Below are 22,894 nucleotides of genomic sequence, written 5' to 3' on the forward strand. Positions count from 1 at the left end.
AAAGATATTTTTTAAATAAAAATGTTTTTTTTTCTGCGCAGATAAAAAGTATAATAACGCCCTTCATTATAATGTGCTAACTTAATTTGTACACGTGAGGAAAGAGTTTCTTTTAAAATTATAGCGAAGGAAGATTTAAGATATCTCTAAATGAGAGAGAGAGAGAGAGAGAGAGAGAGAGAGAGAGAGAGAGAATTATATTATGTTATACAAAAACCAAGATGCAATGGAAATGTTTAGAAATACTCTACCAAAAACTGCGGTTTCAACAAAACAAACTATGAAAAGATATAAAGTTTTTAAGGAAAGGGAGGCTTAAGGTTTTTGTAGGAAAGAACTAGAAAATATTTGCTTTCTACGCGTCAACCGATAAAATTTAAATAAATAATAAGAACGCTTTGTTAAACAAAAAAAGCATGGTTCTTGATGGAGTAATATTTCTAAACATTTACCAGATGCTTTATATGTATACATAAAGTAAACCATTAATATAAATATTTCAAAAATTTTTCATTAATTTTTACATTATTAAAAAATAATTAATACTAAATAAGAAGTTTTAAAGAATATTTATATGACAATCGTTACTGCTTCATTCCACATACGACTGATTGCGCAACGTAAACAATAGAGTTTATTAATTAAACGGTTTATTATTTTATTTAGCAATGTCTATTTAATATTTGTTTACAAATCATTATTAACGGTAAAAATTTTTGTAATAATGTTTAATATTTATTTGCAATAGTATGAATCAATTATCATCCTGTTTACAATCTGCCACGACGCGATATTGAACATCGAGAACATTTTTTCTCCAAAAGGAAGCAAGAGAGTTTTATGTATGTTGCTACTCTATATAAGGTTGTTACTTTGTTTAGGTTTTTTATCATTAAATTTTTATTGAAAATTATTTACTGTGTTAATCATTTGCACGTATCTGATCACCTATTCATTTGAGAAAATTGAGCAATAGAGTCAAAGGAATTAAAGCTTCTCAGCTCACTGCGTTTAACACTTCCGCGCACTTGTACGAGTCACTGATCTTTCCAACATTTTCAGTAGAATAGGTTGATAAAGAGAGAAACACTGTAAATATACAAATCAATTCTTACAAGTCTGTCCTATCAATATAAGCTCAGCACTGTGACTTAAGTACAAATTCTTGACTTTATAAGTAAGATCTTTTCTTTGCTGCTGGTAACACAAATTCACGATTTATCGAAATTAAACATTAGTAATATACTTCTATTAATTTAGATAGAGAAAGAAACCCTAAATGTTTACACAGTTACACGTATTTATGCAATTTTAATATTACCTTGCACTTAAACATTTTCTCTACATACATTATTATTGATAAATTATAAAATATTATTTATATTTTAACTACACGATATCACAAATATATATACATATTAAAAGAAAATTGACAATAAAAATATAGAAAATTATAATATGTCATTAGACTCGTGAAAATGTCAACAAATTAATAAACAGCTGTACGAATCAGACGCGGTACGTGGTACGTAAGTAAAGAAATTGATAGTTACAGAAGTAACGAATTACAATGTATATAATATACATATACATCTTTTGTTGACATTTTCACGAGTCTAATGACATATTTGAATTTACGCAGGCTAAAACATGCGTTTGTTAACTATTAAACCGGTTATTGCAATAAATATTACCGCACGTGCCTCGGTAGTAGAATTGGTACGACGCCCTTCACGGAATGAGGGAGATTCCAGGTTCGAATCCTGGCTAAGGTAATATTTTTTGCAATAAATTCTTTACGGTTTTTTAAAATAATTAAATCGCGTCGATTTAATTCCGGGGAGGGAAGGGTATTAAGGTGCCTTTTCATGCTGACGCTCGACGCTCATTTTCAGCGGCAAAAAGGTCGCATGACCACAATTGACGCCGGCGTCAATTGAAATTCATGAAAAGGAAAACAGCGTCAAAATTTCGGCGTCTTCGCGCTGCTTTGGCTTTGACGCTTAAAGCTGAGAAAATCCAGCTTTCTTTGCTTGACGCTAGCGTCAGATCGAAATCACGTGATCTTGCGATACGCTGAAACGAGCGTCCCATGAATTCGCACCTTTAATGTTCCAACGATAACTGTGTTTCAAGTCCGACAAATAATCGGCGCGCAGTTTATTAAGATGGAATGGATGTATATATTACATACATTGTAATTCGTTACTTCTGTAACTATTAATTTCTTTACTTGCGCATCACGTACCGCGCTTGACTCGTATAGCTGTTTATTAATTTGTTGATAGAAAATTATAACAGTTTTCAACTACAGTTTTTACGTTACATTTTCAAGAAATTTGAATTGTATCAATTTGTATGAATTATATTTGAATTATAATTTGAGTAATAATAAGGAGGGAAATAAGGAACGATATCTTGTTGGTAATGACGTAGTGGATTTAGTTAACTAATTGCGGAGGGTTGTAGCAGATCCTATTGTACTTGTGGTAGGATAATGGTAGCCCCGCTCATCATTGCTCATAATTCATCTATCCTTATCACTCGGCTTATCTTGTTGCAGGAAGCTGCTTCAGGCAACAGTAAGGGCCAATCGCACGGGCCATTTCATGTGGGTGGGTAGCGATTCGTGGGGCGCTAAAGTTCACCCCGTCCGGGATCAGGAGTTCGCGGCCGAAGGTGCCATCACCATCCTGCCATATAGGAACGCCCTCAAAGGTAAAAGACCCTCGTTACTACGCTTTTGCGATCCTATCATAACCGACTTAATTGGAAGAATGTTTACTCTGAGTTTACCTTTGATCAAGAATGAGCAATAAAAAAATGGGAATAAAAATCACAATTTTTGCAGAAAATAAAATATATTCTCTTATCTTAGAAGAATAATATTATAAGAATATATAATAATATTAGTAATATAACATTAGAAGAATGGAATAAGTACCATGTTCTAAGGATCGTGTAGCTTTAAGGGTGGAACACATTGATTTAACTAAAATGCTGATTCACTTAATTTGTATGACCTGCATATTTGTTTGAATTACTTAAACTCGTTTAATTTTGTTAACTCTTCTAATCCTTAACGCATCTAGTACACTATACTAAGCCACGATTGAAATTCCTTGTTAGCTGCTTACTGTGCAACTTTGTTGCCGCAGTAGCGATGTCGTTCCAACTTTGGCTTGACGTTCATTAATCTCACATATAACAAGTGAGTAATATTTTCCGCTTCCGATTATGTCGCATCATCCATGACTCGTGGGTTAGCATTCGCAGACTGAAGAAATGAACGCGACGAGCAGCACTTCCGTTTCGCACCAAGCAATTAACACGGAAATGTCAAGCCCTCGTTAGTCGGGCCAAATTACTAGAAATTATGGCCTACCGAGTATCAAAAAAGATGAAATCCATGATCAGGATGTTCATTAATTCTATAAACTGACAGGCTTGAAAGACTGAGGGCGATAAGATAAAACAGATAATTTTCCTGATTGCTTAAATTGTCAACAGTTTCTGCATTATAATTTCCCAAAATAATATAAACTTATCTTTTGCAAATTTGTCTTTTTCTTACGGCTATTACTTTGGCATATAAACATTTAAATAATCTCAAGAACAGTAGTGGATTTAAAAAAAATGTTTAAAAAAATATAACATCTTCAAAAAAAATCTAAATACACCGTTGTAATGCGCTTTTGAAACCATGAAATTTTCTATGCACTAACATATTCAAAGCTCATGAAAATAGGGAGAGACTGGATAGGGAGAATTGGTCCGTCTCCTTGTTAGAATTGGTCCATTTGTTTTATATTTGTTGCATGATTTTGTTCTGCGTCACTCGCTAAGCGCTTTCGGTAATAATCATGTACTATATTCTTCACACCTTGTTTGTTGGTCTCTTGTTTACGAAGCGATAAGCAATCTGCACTTGCCAAGTTCGCGATGTAATTTTCTCGTACGCGCTAGCGTTGAGACTATTTTTGTTGTAAATCGTTGCTTTATCACATTTTGTGACTATACGCAAATATATCTGCATTATAATAAAAGATGTACCAAGCTAAAGCAGTGGCATATCGTCAAAAAACGTAAGTCGTAAGACTTAAATAGTAAGCCAAATCGACCAATCAGTTGAGATTTAAAAATGGTAGCCTTATTTTTTCGACAATTCTCGGCCACTTAGGTTTTTCCTCGCTGTCCATCGACCTTATTCTTAAAAAAATGTCGAAAAAGTAGCTACGCATTGTAGCTGATGACTCTAGTTATTAAAAATAACATCTTACTCGCCATTTTATGGTCTTTTTCAAGAATCGCTTTTAGAATAACAAATTTAAATCCAGTTCCAAAATTTGATTGATAATATAACGATAAAAATGACAAAATTTTATAAAATCATCTTTTTGGAGAAAGGCAAAAGGAATGCAATGTTTTCATCAAAACAAATTAGGTAAAAAAATATGCTAATACATATTTTAATAAAGTATAATAAATTATTTTAATTTAAATATTTTAATACTTAAATAATGCCCTACACGCACTATTCTATATAATATATTATTTAAATCTGTTTTTATTACAATAATAATGAGATAAGGAACTGTAGCAATTTCGCGGTATTTTCGCAAACACCAGGGTCTTGTACTACTTAATTGAAAGATGTAAAAAATTATGTAAAAAATTATAGAAAGATTTATGCCAATTATCGAATTGTTTTATTTAAATTGTGATGCATGCTTTTATTATTGGACATTAAACTTTATGTCTACTTGGAGAATAAAATTTACCCTATTTAATCGACAAAATATTTGTGCAAACATAAATTTATCAAGATATATGTCTCGTACTTATTGTTAGTATATGTTTCGTTAAAGTACATCCTTTCATGAATGAAATACGTTACAACCTATATTCTTTACAGCAGTAATCGACCACTCTGATGCCGACCATTGACTTAATACAATTTAATTTCACATAACATATTGTAAATGAAGATACAAATTGTATAAACTGATTGATCTAAAGCTTCCTAAATTTTTAATTGTTATACAAAATTACTTGTAAAAAATAGATTTTCTTCTAGATAAATCATGAGAGTATTATTAAAATATAATTAAAGAGTGAACAAAAAATTTTATCTACGGAGTATAAGATTTAAATAAAAGATACATTTTTCAATAAAGTTTGCTTTCTGGAATGAAATGTTCTTTTTTCAATTCTATCGCGACTGAGGAGCGCAAGAAGTTTATCTCCGGCAAAAAAGCATGATGTATCAAAGTTATCAAACCTTATTGAACGATTTGAGTAACAAGTGCGGTTCAATTCTGATATTGTAGGTTTCGACGACTACTATTTGAGCTTGCGGCCAAGAATTGGCGACGAGTGCGGCGGGCAGGCAGAGAACAATATTCCCCATAAGTCCTCGAAAGGGAGGATGGTAAACTGCCGGAATATCTGGTTCCGAGAGTTCTGGTCGCAGCATCACAAGTGCACTTTCAGCGTGAACGCGTCGAACGGCGTGACACATTGCACCGGCGAAGAAAATCTCGTCGATTACGAACAGGAGGGCCTGGTGCCTTTTGTCGGTAACGTATATAGATTTATTCTGTCGTTATATTGACACTTTTCTCCAAATGCCTATTTTACCTGTTATATGTTACGCAGAAAGAAATATGTGTAAAAGAAATATGTGTGGCAACCGATTTGCATCGATGTATAATATTTCCGCAAAAAATATATAAACAAAATTTTTAACTTAAAAAGGTGATAAAAAAGTCAGTACTAAAAACTGCTTTTTTATCTCTCACAATCAGTTCCGAGTCTCGAAATTCAATACTCGGCGCTGATCTGATGAAGTCCCTAGTTAAATTTTTGTGAAAAAGACTATTCACTTTGAGGTAATTGGCAATTAACTGTTTAACAGTTTAAACTGTTTAAAGCTATTAATTTTAATGGAAAAATCAACCTAACTTTCCATTTCTCATTATTATTGTTAAATGCCCTGATAAATAAATTACCGCATCAGTTATAATTCCACCGTAATGAATAAAAAAAAATAACGTATGCGGTATGGACGAACTCTTCCTATTCATGCCGTGAATTAATTGGTTAATTAATTGCGGAAAGTGCGAATCGGGACACTTTGCAGATAGGGGACACTTCGCGATCGTTTATATCCTGAAGTGCGAAAGAAATGATCAGTGCGGAAAGAAGAGAACGAGGAGCAAGACGAGCGGAAAGATAGTTATCGGTGAGAAAAAGAATGAAGAAGAGAGGAAGTATTCTCGGCAACCCTCCAACTTTCCGTCACTCTTCGACCATTTTTCTAACCAAAAAATAGAAACGGGAAGAATCTAGTCGTCCCCCGTTCGATCGTAATTCCGACAATGTATGACGAGACTTGCGTCATGCAATGAGATAACAGTGCGCCTTAATCGATTATTTACCACACGTTTTCCTTTTGTCCTTAGTCAATCACGCATTTTACAAATTATCGCATTATCAAGTCCATTTTCTGCCACATTTATGCGCAGTCTGAGATGAATACAATCCGATTAACATGTACACATTTCTTTATTCGTAAATCGTAAGAGATTTTAGAAAATATGCAATATAATATTTAAAAAGCAATTACATATAGTACTAGCTGGTTACCCGGGCTTCGCCCGGGAGTCGTTTTTCTTAAAGGAGTTCCATAAGGAGTCGGGTTGATTTAAAGACGGTAGTTTAACTTTTACACATGAATAAATTATTAAGTTTTAAATTTTTTTGCTTAACAATGATCACATATTGGATCAATTTTCCAAATTATTACTTTCGGATAAAATTGATATTCGTAATTTGAATCATAACTAAATGTCTCTAATTTCAAAATGGACCGCATAAATGATTTCATGGATTAAACATGTCGTAACCGGTCTTTTTCTACTCAATTTTCATACTATTGAGTCATTTCCGCTTCTCCGATATTTCACTTACCGATTAGCGACATCATCCTTTGGTTTACCCTGGCGTTTTTTAGGGAATTTTGAGATTGCTCGCTCGCGATGAACACATAACCTCGATTTTTCACTTAAAAAACCAATGGAAAAAATCGGTAATCGGTAAGTGAAATATGACGTAGTTCTACGTCAAAACTACACACTCTATAGCACTCTCCAAAAAATTCTACCCCTATTTCATATACTTCGGGCAAAAATTCGGTCCAATATATAGTTTTTAAGTTAAAAACGTTCAAACATACATTTCGGGTGATGTGTGTTTGAACGTTTTTAACTTAAAAACTATTGGACAAAATTTGTATTAAAACCATATAAAATAGGGATAGAATTTTCCGGGGAGTGCTATAGGGTGTATAGTTTTTTGTTATCTACTTTCTGGACATCGATTTTTTTAATTCTTTTACCCGTAAGAATTAGAAAAATTAAATGATTAAACGAACTTACCTGTAAGTGAAGTTCTATCATAATTGTATGAAGCGCCTCTTCCGAGATCATATGTAGTTTCCCTACTATGCACCGATGTTGCCACCATTTCAAAGTTAAAAACTTTCTAGCTTCCGCTTCCTTCCAGTTCCATTGGTCATTTATTCAAAGTGCTGCCGTAACATATAGGGACTCTAACAATGTTAGAGTTGGGTGTATACTGGGTGGGACTGATCTCTTCGGAAGAGGCGCTTCATACAATTATGATAGAACTTCACTTACAGGTAAGTTCGTTTAATAATTTAATTGTATTTCGCGCCTCTTCCTCGAGATCATATGTAGATGTTTAAAGTTGTTACGGCAGAAAGATTATGCCTGAGATTTCGTGAAATAAACAAAATTATATGTATTTTTATCACATTTAGCGTATACACTTTTTTAAATAAAGAGTATTACATAACTAAAAATTTTATAAAATTAACTTGCAATATTGAGGATAGCTTTGGCAAAAGTATCCTTAGAAAAACTTATATTTCGATTATAAAATCGTGCAAATGTCTCTGACTTCTCCGACCATCCTGCTGCCTTTTTAATCGCGTCTATATTTACGCCACTTCGCTTAGCGGCTGACGTTGAGGCATGGCGAGTACTATATGCGCTGAATATATTCGTGTCCACTCCACTACTATTAAGAGTATTTTTAATCCAGCGACTTAAAGTCTGACTAGATACCGACTTGAATGGTTTTTTAAACGAAATAAACAATTTTGTTTCTAATCTCCGTAAATCCTCTGTCTTTTTAAGATATATTTCCAACGTAGAAGCAACGCATAAGTTCAAATTATCGCGATAAAACGGAACAATTAATACTGGTTGCGGTTTATTAAGCTTTGAAGTCTTAATCCTGTCGGGAATCTTAATTTCAATAACATCTTCTAATCTATGAATGTTTTTTATATTTATTAGTTCAAGTGTTTGCATACGTTGTCCAGTAGTGAGAGCGAGCAGCGTTACCAATTTAAAAGATAATTTTTCTAATGTCATATCATTATTGGCACCCCAGCTACTCACATGATCCAATACCATTTTAGGATCCCACGTTGTATCATATTTTTGCATACTGGGTCGCAACTTTCCGACTCCCTTAAAAAATCTCTTCATTCTCGCATCTTCTCCCACTTCTGGACCCCGTAATAAGGCTATTGCAGATCTACAACTGTTGAGTGTACCATAAGAGGCTCTACCTTTTTGGAACTCTTCTGTTAAAAATTTTAGGACCTCTGTTAATGTTCCTTTAAACGGATTAACGTTATTGTCTTTACAGAATTTCCACCATTTTTTGAGACAAGAGTCATATTGCTTAATCGAGGACTCCGTCAGTGAGGACAGCATGATGCCCGTCGCCTCTATTGGTACCTCTCTTAGTTCGAACGCTTTCCTGACAGCACCCCGGCAACCAGGGTAATTCTTTTCCAAAGAGGATGCGGCCTTCTGTCGATAGAACACAATAGATATTTATTTGGTTTCAAATAAAAAGGTTCAGAGTCTAACATTGACATGTACACCGGGTACCATGCCTGAGCCGGCCATTTAGGGACAACCACGATACCTCTTGACCCTTCCGCCCTCATCTTTTCCAAAACTCGAAGAATAATCGAGAACGGAGGAAATGCGTAAAAATAAAATGCTTTCCAGTCAATTGTAAACGCGTCGATAGCCATCGCCTCTGGGTCTCTTACCCACGAGATATAATGCGAACATTTCGCATTTGTTCGAGATGCAAATAAGTCAATATTTGGTATCCCAAACCTCTGTGCTAACGTTTGGAACGCTGTATTTGATAATGCAAACTCCGTTTCTGGCTCAAGACGTCTCGACTCAAAATCTGCTTCAACATTTTCTTTGGATTGTATATATGATGCAAAAATCCAAAGGTCGTTTTTTTCGCACCATCCCCAGATCTGTTTTGCCAAGTTGCTCAGTTTTTTAAACTGAATTCCGCCCATTTTGTTTATATACGCAATCGCAGTTGTATTATCAATACGTAACAAGATATCGCTGCTACTGATTTTTGACGCAAAACATTTAAGACCAAAAAACGCTGCCAATAATTCGAGATAATTAATATGACATTTCTTTTCTTCATCATTCCAATATCCATGAGCGCGTTGGCCTTGGCAAAAAACACCCCAGCCTGAGGATGATGCATCTGAGAATATTTATAGGACAGGTTTAAAACTTTTAATTTGACATTTTGCAGCATTAATATGTACTTTCCACCAGTTAAAATCTTCTCTTAATTCGTCATTTAGTTCCATGCAAGCTTCAAAATTGCCCTTGTTTCTTCGTAAGGCAAAAAACTTTTCTCGTTCAAAATCCTTCATGTGTACCCAACCAAATTTCAACGCTGTACAACATGAACCTAAAGTTCCTATCAACCTAGCAAACTCTCGAATAGAACAACATGTAGCCAAGCTAAATTTTTGAAGCTGTTTACTTATTTTTTCTTTCTTTTCTTCTGGTAACTCGATGTCCATTGTAATCGTATTATATTCAAAACCAAGAAATCTACATCTGGTCCCTGGCTCCATATTGCTCTTTTCTCTATTTATTATGAATCCTAACGACTCCAAAAGGCTACATGTTACTCGTACATTTTCTGAACATACCGCATGTGATTTTCCTAGAAGAAACAAGTCGTCCAAATAAATAACAGAAAAATAGCCCAATTCTCTTAAATATGAAATCACTGGTTTCATAATTTTTGTAAAGGTATACGGAGCTGTGCTTAACCCGAAGGGTAAACACTCGAATTCATAAAGGACACCTTCAAACAAAAACCTTAGATATTTCCTATCTAATCTAGCAATGCGAATTGTATAGTACGCGTCTTTCAAGTCGATTAATGCCATAAAATAATCTTTATGTAATATTCGTTTGACCGTTTTTCCGTCTTCTAATTTAAAATGTTCGGTATCGATAAACTTATTAAGTTCTTTCAAGTTAAGGATTAATCTATAAGACCCATTTGGTTTAGGAACAAGAAAAATTTTCGAAACAAATTGATCAGATACCGGCTGACACTTTGTGATGACTTGCTTCTGTAAGAGCTGCGTAATTTGTTCTCGAATCTGTAGTCTTTCCTGTTCGGACCATTGTGGTTCTTTTGGCAATCTGCGTTGTCTAACCTTTGATGAAAACGGTATTTTATATCCCGAAACCCAGCTCAGAATGGTTGAATCCGAAGTTAACCACGACCATTGACTCTTAAATTGTGCCAGTCTACCTGCGACCTTACTTACTTCTAATCCTTCTTCGCTGGTACTTGGTCCGGCTTCCGATAGGTACTGTGACCCTGAAAGGACGGATTCTGTCACTGGTTGTATGTCCGCCTCTGCCCGCTCGCCTTCGATTGACCGTGCGACTTGTATCGATTCCAGCGAGACGGGCCCCGCGAGTTTTTTGAATTTTTATTCCAAGACTGATCTTTAGCGCCACTCTTTAAGTCCTTTGACGATTGCTGCAAAACCTTAGTTGTTTTGAGTTTTTCCGCCAGGCCTTTTCCGAAAAGCTCTTCGTCCCATAAAGTATCCTTAAGGGTATCCTTATATGAGCTCTTAACGTTTTTTAATATAAGACTCCTGCGAATCATTGTTTCATCACGTTGTAAGTCTGCTAATAATCTTGCGGTATCGCTAAGATGTTCTACAAGGCCCAATTTATTTTCTGGATCTCCTTCCAACGTAGAGTTCAAGGCCCTTGCAATCCCAGCAATAGCAGCAGTCATTTTTGCTTGTTTTTCCACAATACGCTCGTCTCTCTTAATAATAGTATTGTCAAGAGCAGACTTAATTTCCAAATTAAGCTTTGGTGGATCTATTGCGGTACAGTTTTCTGGAGGAGGAAGCTTCTTCAGTAGAGATTTTCGTTCCTCAGTTGGTAGACCCTTTTTTATTATGTCTTCCCATCTGACTGCCAAATCTTTGTGCACCGGCGGTGCTAGAGTTCTATCCGGCATTATTCGCTCTCCAAACATTTTTACTATCTCTGCCGAGAGCTCTTTTTCTCCTTTTGGAACGTTATCCGATTCTACAACTCCTTGACTGCCTGTTCCCCCGGATGGTTGCTCGGATGGCGTTTTTTCGAGAGCCTTTTGAGTAGTCTCGCCTTCCTTTGATTCAGATGAACTCAGGTTCCCTCCTGAAGGACTCGAACTAAGCGAATGATTCCTCGTATCTCGACTTTCATCTACGTAATCATCCACCGCGTCCTCGTCGTACGGTTGATCATGCGGGTAGTAATCCCGGCTATGATTTCGTCTATTGGTATAATACTTCCGTTTGTAACGATAGTCGCGGCCGCTTCTAACCTCTCGAGATGTTGATCTGCTTGTACAACGTTCCTTGCGACTTCCTGTTATCATTAAAAAAGAAAACAGATTGTTTTAGGAATTTGATTACCATCTCAAGGTGGTATATCTTTTCTTAAGTATCCCGGTTGAACCGATATACTACGGACTATATCACGGTCACAGAATATATATATAAATATATAAAAATATATAAAAGGTTATGTATGGAATTGAATTTCTTCAATCACATTTCCAAGGTGAATTGATTGGACCAAAACACCTGGTCTCGTATATGCGTGTTATACCTGCAACCTTAAGCTTGCATTTTTAAGGTGAATTGGTTGGACCAAGACACCTAATTCCCGCCGCATATACGCATACCTTTTTACGCCCTACAGCCTCGGGACAGGCATGAGGTTAAATCCTCGTAGGACATTACGTGGCGAGGTTATGTGTACAATTGAAGCTCAATTTGTACATTCTCCAGGCGAATTGGTTGAACCAAGACGCCTGAGCCTCGCTTATATGCTCTATTGTCGTCGTCGATGTAGAGACATAACCTCTCTGCTTACTGTGTTTTGATCGGCCTCTTTCTCCTTTCTCCTTTCTCAATGCCTTTTCTAAACGTCTAACTCTTTTCCGTAACTCCTCGTTATCTTCTGATCCTGAAGACAATTCTCTTTCTTTCCGCTTTCCCATTTTCTCGGAATCTCTTCAATACACGTGTGGCTTAATCGGCACAAAATAGAAGAATGACCAATGGAACCGGAAGGAAGCGGAAGTTAGAAAGTTTTTAACTTTGAAATGGTGGCAACATCGGTGCATAGTAGGGAAACTACATATGATCTCGAGGAAGAGGCGCGAAATACAATTAAAAAAATCGGTTTCCAGAAAATCGGTAACAAAAAAATACACACCTTATAGCACATTCCAGAAAATTCTACCCCTATTTCATATACTTGTTGTAAAAATTCGGTCCAATAGTTTTTAAGTTATTAACGTTCAAAACATACACCACCCGTAAGGATTTTATATAATAGTATAGATAGATATAGATATAGATATATATAACTATATATATATATTCCTATTTTATTTTATATTGTATAAAAATATAGAATTATATTGTATATGTTTGTTTTAAGGTATGCAATAAGATTAAAGGTTTCACACAAGATACATAATAATATAACACACACATATCATTATATACAGAATGTCTCTTATGCGTCTAGCCAATATTTTAGGAGTTAATTTTTGAGATTTTTTTATACAGAAAAGTTTATATGATTTCAAAAATATTGTTTCAAAGATAGAGTGTTGAAAAATTATATAGTCCATTACTCCATATTTAATATATTTATACGCCAATGGCTGAAATCAAATTTTTTTGCATTTAACTTAAAAATATACTTGCAATATATATCTTTATGGCAAAAATTAATTTTTTTATAAATCCTCTAAAACAAGGCCTTTAAGAAAACGACTTCCTAAAATATTGAATAGTATATACTTAAAAGAGCACTCTATATAATATACATATATATACCTACATATAATTTTTTTAATATATATATATGTTTATATGTTAAAAATATTAAAAACAGTACGTTAAGATTTTATTTTAACTTACTTTAATTAACACATATATCTTCAATCATTTCTTAATATTTTTATTCAAAGATTATGAATTTACGCTGGATTCAAGGATACGTTTTACGCATAAATAAATTTTAATTAATTAATTTAAAATAAGCAAAAAAAGATAGAATTTTAAGAGGGAAACCTAAATTTCACACAATTAATCCCAAGTCGCTATCGTCTGTTCGTAAGAGCATTCGTCTGTGTACGCAATTAACTGCAGCTGACTGTATTCCGTGATCCATTAGATCGCGTACCTTCCGACGGATGAAATCGAGTAAGCTTTCGCGACAAACTTCCGCGAGGCAAAGACACGACAAATGGAAAGGAATAAGGAAACCGCGGTGAACCGAGCGAAGCAATTTTTCCCGGCTATGGTTTTTACGTTAACAAACACACGTCCGGTGGCGTGTGAAAAGTTGCGTGAAATCAACCATCACGGTTCCCCGAATCCCGCGTTTATGCTCTTTCCCTTTCTCTTCCCTTTTCTTACGTTCCATCCTCCCGTGAGATAAATAACAGGGTCTCGTCGAGCGCGAAGCGATCGAAAACTTCACGTTCGGGTGCATCACGATAGTAGATAAATCTTGTAAGTCATCTTATTACGCGCCACGAGACGTCTTTTCCTCAAGCAACAATTTGCGCTCGACGTTTTTTTTATCCGTGAATAAATAAATCAAATGGTGGCATTCGCTATCGTATAACATGAAATCTTCGAGATGGATCGAATAATAAGACCTGTCTGATTGTCTGCGAAGTGTCTCGTAAATTAGATAGATCATATTTTATCACGACGAGTGAGATAAATTAAATTGTAGAAGCAGGATAATATATATAAATATCTTATTTAGTATCTAGAAAAACAAGTCTCTCTATTTTTCATCGTATCATAAATCTATAACATAAACGAGAAATTCCTTATTTTCCTGTGCTAAGTTTCTTCTTTATGCTTTATGCTGAGCTCGTAGATTTCTTTTTAACACTCTTGAATGAAAGATTAATAAAAATAAATTTCTTTCTTTAAAAACAGATATATTTAATTTAATCATACAAGATACTAATTTATTTAGATCAGATAGATAATATATATATATGTTTATAAGACCATTGCTGAAACTGGATATTTTCATATTATTTGCAGTGGATGCAGTTTACGCCATGGCACATGGTGTTCATAACGTTATCGAGGAAGAATGCGTAAATAATTTGGGTACCTCGCATTATCTTTGCGAAACGCTTATACCAGCACCGGACGGTCCACGTCTCCTCCAACACATTCGCAATGTCACTTTTATCGGTGAGTTACGCAAAGTTCTTTGAAAGTAATTTTTTAATTTAACGGTTAAATTAACTTTCAAGCGAAACTTCAGAGTACCTCACGAGAAACTTGTAAATATGCAATTTTACTTGAAAGTTTACAAGTTGCATCTCTTATTATAACGCTTGCGGATTAAAAACAATTAAGTGTCGTAGGAATATTTCACGCGTTTCGCGTTTGTATGACACGAGGGACAGGATTGATTAATTGGTCAAAACTTGTTAGCGTTTTCCACATGCCGAATATGGGAAAAAAGGCCGCGTTAAATTGAAAAACTCGGACGAATCGATCAATTATATCCGCGAGAATTCCGCGTAGTAAGTACGCCGAGCGACTGCGTCATTCGCACGTGAAGCGATCTATCAGTAACATCAGAGGCGATCTCGACGCCCTCATCGATATTGCAATTAAAACACTTTCCCCGATTTAACGGGAGAACGTAACACTTTCACGTCGGTGAACTCTGCGACACAATTATAAGACTGCCCCTCGTTACGGCGCACTATCAAATGGCAATGCGATTATCCTAACCGGCCATCCCCCGATCGCGTATCAGCCGAGATTTATCGCGACAATATTGCATAACGTTCAAACTTTCCTTCCTTCCCCACGGCTGGCTTTTCCAATAATTTCATAACACCGCCGACTCATCTTTCAATCCCGCGCTCTTATCGCTTTTGTCCGCTTTTAATCCCCGACGCATTTGTGCGCCATCAGGATGTTAGTTCATATCAGAATATCTTAGACCTCGAGCTCCCATTTATCAATATTAGGGGTATAAATGGAAGATAATCTTTAAGGTAAACTGCAGAATTTTCCCGGAACCTCATGTACATCCGGTGCTAAATATTTATTCTTCGCTTAATCCATATCCGATATTTTTTTGCGCGAAGCTTTAATCCTATTTGTATAAATGTCAGATTATTTAAATAAAATAAGAAGACGTTAGCTAAGTTGTACTTGATAAATACATAGAGCCAAGAAAAATCTTCCTATCGATTATTCAGTTGCGAGCTTCACAATTTTTACCTCAAAATTTTATTTAGTTAAAATTTTATTCAAACGCGCTTAACTATATTAAAAACGAAAATAATGTTGTAATCTTCAATTTTCTAATTCTATAATTCATAAAAGATGATTCTGTTTAGATAGTTGTAAAATAGAGCGAGATAAAAGAAGTTAGCAACAGCGCTCGGGTAGCGACAAAGGCCAGGGGAGCGCGGCGAGAAAAGTTAGGCCGATCGTGTTTTGTTGATTCCGGTCCGTGCTTGCGGCGAAGAAAGCGCGCGAGGGAGATCGTCGCAACATTCGGTAGCGAAAGCATCGTTTCGGGAATCGCTGAATTCCTCGGTCCGCATAATCTTGTATTCCCGGTGTATAAGGGATATATTTCGGAACGGTTGTACGCGAACGTTACACCGTGCGTGCGTGCGTTATATACAGAAGATAAGAAAAGGACGAATTATATTCCCGAGGAGATAAAGCTAAGGAATGTACGCTATTCGACAGATACGGGACTAAAATTATTTTATTTCCCCACGTGAAGACGACAATGAATATTTTTATCAAACTACGCCCTTGATCTCGAGGCCGATCGCTAACTCGTGCGTCGTTACGTAACGCCAGCGAGACTCTGCCCGGTACGCGTTCCCCCGCTCGTCATCCTGAGTATACTGGTGGATGTGCTGATTGGTCGAAGCTCGAGCCCGACCATTAGCTACGGTGCGTCGGTAGTGCCGTCATCTCAGCAATCTGGCGGGAAATCCGCATTTGCCGCGGGCCCTCATCGGGATATCGCTTACATTCGGCCCTTCCTGTCAAGGATGCCTGTCCCTAGGCATCGGGGAGTCCTTCGTTGGAAGTCAACCTAATTAACTGAGTGTCCATGGTTTGGAATTCTTAGGGTGTTCCCTCACTTCCACTAGTTGGCACAACAACAGTCCAATTTAAGCTTTACGAAAGGCCATAACTAATTGCCGGTCCGGCCATCATCGTTATCTGGAAATAATAATCATTAATAGTTTCTGTGTCGCATTGCGGTTGTTATATGTCTCATTCCTACAACCCTTTGACTACACCTGCTCAACAACCACAATTTGTACATGGTTGGTTACTTGTTATAATTTCCAACGGCCCAGCTCGTTGTACTGTTACATCAATATATAATTTCCAACGGCCCAGCTCGTTGTACTGTTACATCAATAATGGCACCCAGGCCAACAACAGCTTGTAATTTCCAACGTCTCAACACGTTGTACTGTTACATTAACAATGGCACCCAGCGGCCAACAACACCTTGTAATTTCCAACGGCCCAGCGCCTTGTACTCTTACATTAACAATGGCACCCATCGGCCAACAACACCTTGTAATTTTCAACGGCCCAGCGCCTTGTACTCTTACATTAACAATGGCACCCAGCGGCCAACAACACCTTGTAATTTCCAACGGCTCAGCGCCTTGTACTCTTACATTAACAATGGCACCCATCGGCCAACAACACCAGCACTTTGGATTAAAACAGCCGAACCTATTAATGTCAGCTGCAATCGATAGCTCACCTTGTATCGTAATCCAGGGCTTCAGATTATCGGCGACTGCAATCGTCCGACCTCTCTTTCGACCTTCCCTCAGATCCTCAACCTCGTACCGATCGTTGATCAGGACCTTGTGAATCCGGAACGGACCCTTGAACTTTGGGTGCAGTTTCCTGCTACTCCCGGTGGCGGGGTCACTCGTGATTCGTACCAGAACTAGGTCGCCCTGTTTATACAGTTTGGCATCTCAGTGCGTCTTGTGGTGCCGCACCTTCTGTTCCTGCTGTTTCAGGTCGATGTGCATTTTCATGTCATCATGCAACTCCGTCAAGTCTAATCGATGCACGACATCCTGGATTTCCGTTAGAAAACGGGCCTCTGCCATGCCCCTCGTCTCACAACCAATGAGAGCCTTCATCGGGCTGGTGTTAATGCCCTTATTATGGATCGTGTTCAGCGCATTCTGGATTGGCTTCACTACCAAATCCCAATCAGCTGGGTCCTGTCCGGCCGTAGTGGCAGCCAGTGCCTGTACAATAGTCTTATTGTACCTCTCGCATTGCCCATTGGCCCTTGGAGTGGCTATCGCATTTAACACATGTTTCACGCCATATGTACTGCAGAACGTCCGGAATGACTGGGACGTGAATGCGGTCCCTCGATCGCTGATTATCCTGGAAGGAACTCCAAATAGATAGAACAGATTAGTCAAAATCTTTACAACGTATTGCGTTTTCTGACTCTTTACTGCCTCGATGACAGTAAACTTCGTGAATGCATCCACTATTACCAACAGGAATTTGTGATGTCTCCGACTGGTTTCGAATGGACCCACATGATCAAGATGTAACGTGTGAAAAGGTATTGGTATCTTTTCAATAATGTTTAGCTTGCATTGCTTTTTGTCAGCAGGCTGCTTATAATAGGCACAATTTAGACAGGCCTTAACGTACTTTGCTACGAACCGTCTCATACCGGCGAACCAATAGTTCCTTTAGATACGCTCCAACGTCTTCTCGGCCCCCATGTGGCCAGCATCATCGTGGCACAGCCTGCAAACCTGCATACGTGCCATTCGTGGTACCATCCACGCTTTACCGCGATCTCCCAGACGTCGGTACAGCTTGCCATCTTGCAGCACGTATTCGTCGAAGTAATGCTTAGCTTCGCCTATTGGTTTTCCCTCCATCAATATAGTTCGAATGCGTGCCAGTTGCTCGTTCTGCAGCTGAGCAGCCAGTATCCAGTCACCTTCGGTAATGTCGACTTGCATGACTTCCATCGTCAACGGCATCGGATTTCAGCTGAGTGCATCAGCATGCGCCATTCTCGTTCCAGCGGTACTCAATCTCAAAGGTGTATTCTTGCACCTCCAACCACCATCTGGCTATCCTCGGCAACAGATCTCGCTTCGCGAATGTCGCCCGCACAGCATTACAATCGGTTACAACCTTGAATTGTACCCCCAGTACATACACCCTAAAATATCGCAACGCTAATACGACCGCCATCGTTTCCAGCTCATACGAATGGTAATGACGCTGGTCCGTTGTTGTCTGTCTACTGAAGTAGGCTATCGCCACCATCTTATCATCAACTAATTGTAACAGGACTGCGCCCACACCGATGGCGCTCGCATCAGTGTGTACTTCCGTCGGCTTATTCGGATCGAAAATTGTTAACACCGGTCGCGTGGTCAATTTTCCTTTAATCGCATCGAACGCTTCCTTCTGTTTTTTTGCCCATACCCATGGTTCGTTCTTTCTCGTTAGTCTCGTTAACGGTTCCGCCATCGTCGCAAAACTAGCAATGAACCGCCTGAAATAACTCACCAGTCCTATGAACTGTCGTATCTGTTTGACGCATCGAGGTGCTTCCATGCATAGCACCGCCTCAATTTTCCGACGTCCAGGTCGAACTCCTCGACTATTAATCTCTCTACCTAAATATTCTATAGACTCCGCAAAGAACGAACATTTCTTTAACTTAAGAGTTAAGTGATGGGCTCGGAATACTTCCAGTACTCGGCGCAACCGACTCATACCCTCTTCTATAGTTTTGGATAGTATAATTACATCATCCAAATACAAAAATGCTACTTCGTCTTTCAATACTTTATCCATCAATTCCTGAAAAGCTCCGGGCGCATTCGTTGGACCAAATGGCATTCGCAACCACTCATAATGGCCATCTGGTGTTATAAAAGCCGTTTTCTCGATTGAGTCGTCCGCCATCGGGACCTGGTAATACCCCGACGCTAAATCCAATCCCGTGAAATAACAACTACCGCCCAATTGATCTATTTGATCTTCGATCCGCTGCATAGGGTACGGCTTTTTAATCGTAATTGCATTTAATTTTCGAAAGTCAATGCACATACGATATTCTCCATTGCTCTTCTTCACGAGCACGACCGGACTTGCGTATGGTGAATTTGATTCCCGAATTATGTTGTTTGCTAACAGTTCGTCAACTATATTCCTCAATATTCGTTTCTCAAATTCAGCTAGCCGATACGGACGATAGACTACAGGTACAAACGAGATAGTATTCGTCTTACCTAAATCCTTCATTGAGGATGACACGCCATCCTCGAATTCTCGAATTAAATCGACACATTGTCGTCGCGCCGCTTCGCCAATGGGGCCCACGCGTATCGAGCCTTCCATTGCCACATCTAGGAAGCTCACACCGACGATATTTTCCGGCAACTGATTTATTTCAAGCAATTGTTTAAATAACAATTCCTTTCCGCGTTTGATCGTTACTACGTGTTCCTGTTCCAGAAAATCGCGACCAACAATAATATCATACGTCAGACAATCGTCCGGTACAACGATTGCGCTGACATACGCTTTCGCATCCATTATTTTAATTTCGCATCAAACCGACCGATCGCTGGTCGCGGTTTATCGCGCGAAACCTCGCAATACAATATTAGGCCTCGTTACAGCAGGCATTTTATATTTCTCTACAATCGCACTACGCACCAGGGTACAACCGCTCCCCGAGTCGATCAATCCGTTTACATGATGTCCGTTAATCGTCAATTTCCGTTCGTACAAATTCGATTCCGGTCTGTTTTCGTCCACGATATTTACACGTTTTTCCTGCGGGCACTTGTCGGCAAGATGCCCCCATCGTTTACACTTCTCGCATTTCACTCGCGGTTCGCTACATTCTCTCGCGAAGTGGCCTTCTTTTCCGCAATTGAAACATTCCCGCGGCTTAGCATGCACATTCTCAACGGCCTTATCTGTTGATTTCGGATCGTCCTTATCAATGTCCTTATCAACATCCCGCCACTTACTCGATCGCCGCTGTCTCGAATATCGATCCTTCCGATCGCTTCCCTTTTTCCCTGTCGGCGTGACTTTATCGCTTTTTGGCGGCAACTCGCTGAGGGCTGTCATATACGCGTATAATTCGTTCGCGTCGTTAATCTGCGCGGAACGTACCGCTCTCGAAACATTTGCATCCGTTATTCCCCCAATTACCGCGTCGATCATATATTTGTCCGGTATTTTAATATCTAAACTACGTAATTTGCGCAATTTTTGGAAGCAGTAATCTCCCAACGTCTGACCGGGAAGAGACTCGTAATTCGCAGCTTCCTTGAATAACTTTTGAAACGGAATAGACTTACGAAATTGTTGCTTTAACTCTAATTTCGTGTTTCGCCACGTGACGGCCAGTCGCGACCGGGCGTCATACCATTGCCTGGCATGCCCCTTCAATCGGCTCGGTATAAGCCTCATGACCGATCGATCATCCCAATCGTATTGGTCCGCCAAGTCGTCCACATGGTCGATCCATTTTTCTATCGTGAGCTCATCCTTTGCTGGATTGAACGTCGGGATCATCGCCTCGTCTCCTCGGTGGATGCACGAGCCACGCGTCTGTGACCGACGATCTAACCTCTCCACGAGGCGTTCGAGCCTCACCACTCGCTCATCGGTATCGTTGCTTTCGTCATTGCTTGACAAATTTACCGAGGACGACCGACGCCTCTTATTTTCTCGTGTTTTGTCTTCCGAGTCACGACGCGAATCCCTTCCTCGCGCCTCGCTTTCCGACTCGCGACGCGACTTCCTTCCTCGCGCCCCATTTTCCGAGTCACGACGCGGATTATGGCGGCCCATTGTTCTACTGCCCGACTTCGTCAGAATTCCCGAACTTTTACTTCGGCACGTGTGTGTGTGTGTGTTATCCCACTTCTGATATGTACGCTATTCGACAGATACGGGACTGAAATTATTTTATTTCCCCACGTGAAGACGACAATGAATATTTTTATCAAACTATGCCCTTGATCTCGAGGCCGATCGCTAACTCGTGCATCGCTACGTAACGCCACTAACGCCAGCGAGACCACAGTATATAGCGAGACTCTACCCGGTACGCGTTCTCCCGCTCGTCATCCTGTGTATACTGGTGGGTGCGCTGATTGGTCGAAGCTCGAGCCCGACCATTGGCTACTAGTCCAGTCAAATTAGACAAAAAAAAGGCTTTTGCTCGGAAGTGAAGCGGTATCAATGAAACCTTTTTAGGGTTGTTGGGGAGATGTAGAAGAGCTTATTTCTGAGTTGTCGGGTTAATCGGACCGATGGGCTTCCCCTGGGCTCAATTTTTAACGAATCTGAACGACTGACCTCTCGTTTTGTAGTTCTCTTTAATCCCTACAACTTTGTCAGTGGCGGCACATTTCTATTTATTAATGGAAAAGAGATAAACGCAAAAAACCGCGACAAAATACATTTTTTCCCACTTTCACCGGCTAGAACTCGACAAATATTGATTTTAAGTTAGGGTCTTCAGAAAATGAATTGTAGGGCTTTAAAAGAGCTACAAAATGAAAGGTTAGTAAATCATGTACGGTCAAAATTCGCCGAGTTATTGCGAAAAAACGAAATTTTTTATTCCCCCTCCCCTCCTTAAAAACCCATCGGTCCGATTAGCCCGACAACTCAGAAATAAGCTCTTCTACATCCCCCCAACAACCCTAAAAAGGTTTCATTGATACCGCTTCACTTCCGAGCTCAAATGTCTAATTTGACTGGACTATACGGCGCGTCAGTAGTGCCATCATCATCTCAGCAATCTGGCGGGAAATCCGCATTCGCCGCGGGCCCTCGGGATATCGCTTACAGGAAGCAGTACAAAGTATTCACAGCTAAGGACGAGACGACGTTTGCCCTTGCGAGGATTGCGAGGCCACATCCCAGATTGTCTGCCTGGCGAATGAGTTGTTTGCATTAATGCTAAGTACATCTGTTTATTTCCGATCGAATATTCGGATAAGCGTGTCTCACGCCTCGTTAATGCCTTTTCGACGAGTTTCGGATAAGTTGGTCCTACGGCTGCTATACGAATTACTTTCAATAGTGCGGATTATATTATTCGGTCGTGAAAAAGCCCACGCGGTGTTTCCGTGTTAATGGCGTGCATTATAGATCTCGATGTATTTGTGTGAACGGCACGTGTCGAATTTCTTTTTATATATCTTTTGCGTTCATCACATATCTTTAATTATAATATTTGTCCTTCTGACTTTCAACGTACCAAAAATAGATATGTGAATTAATTAGATATTCCGATTCTTTGCGTTTATTTTGACAAGTGATAACCTT

General features: G+C 38.7%; 2 protein-coding genes across 6 annotated transcripts in view; one reads left to right on the forward strand and one right to left on the reverse strand.

The window, feature by feature from the left end:
* Positions 1–22,894, forward strand: part of LOC143902915 (metabotropic glutamate receptor 8) — a 210,577-nt gene that overhangs the window by 155,042 nt on the left and 32,641 nt on the right. For all 5 annotated transcript variants that reach the window (XM_077416164.1, XM_077416166.1, XM_077416165.1 and 2 more), the window contains 3 exons: positions 2,564–2,718; positions 5,331–5,579; positions 14,552–14,707. In XM_077416164.1, the coding sequence (XP_077272290.1) occupies positions 2,564–2,718; positions 5,331–5,579; positions 14,552–14,707 (560 nt within the window). The remainder of the gene's footprint in view (positions 1–2,563; positions 2,719–5,330; positions 5,580–14,551; positions 14,708–22,894) is intronic.
* Positions 8,769–12,540, reverse strand: LOC143902917 (uncharacterized). Its single transcript, XM_077416170.1, has 3 exons — positions 12,342–12,540; positions 10,721–11,831; positions 8,769–8,909 (listed from the first exon to the last, which is right to left on the reverse strand). The coding sequence occupies exons 1-2, from the start codon at positions 12,466–12,468 to the stop codon at positions 10,792–10,794; spliced, it is 1,167 nt and encodes a 388-aa protein (XP_077272296.1). The 5' UTR covers positions 12,469–12,540; the 3' UTR covers positions 8,769–8,909; positions 10,721–10,791.

This window comes from Temnothorax americanus, unplaced genomic scaffold (genome assembly GCF_048541705.1).
Source record: "Temnothorax americanus isolate GAGA-0224 unplaced genomic scaffold, ASM4854170v1 Scaffold42, whole genome shotgun sequence".
NCBI lineage: Eukaryota > Metazoa > Arthropoda > Insecta > Hymenoptera > Formicidae > Temnothorax > Temnothorax americanus.

Coding starts and splice junctions, on each gene's coding strand:
- LOC143902917 (XM_077416170.1), bottom strand. CDS start 12,468: ATGGGAAAGCGGAAAGAAAGAGAATTGTCTTCAGGATCAGAAGATAAC. Junction 11,832..12,341: donor AAGAGGCCGATCAAAACACA/GTAAGCAGAGAG, acceptor TAATGATAACAG/GAAGTCGCAAGGAACGTTGT.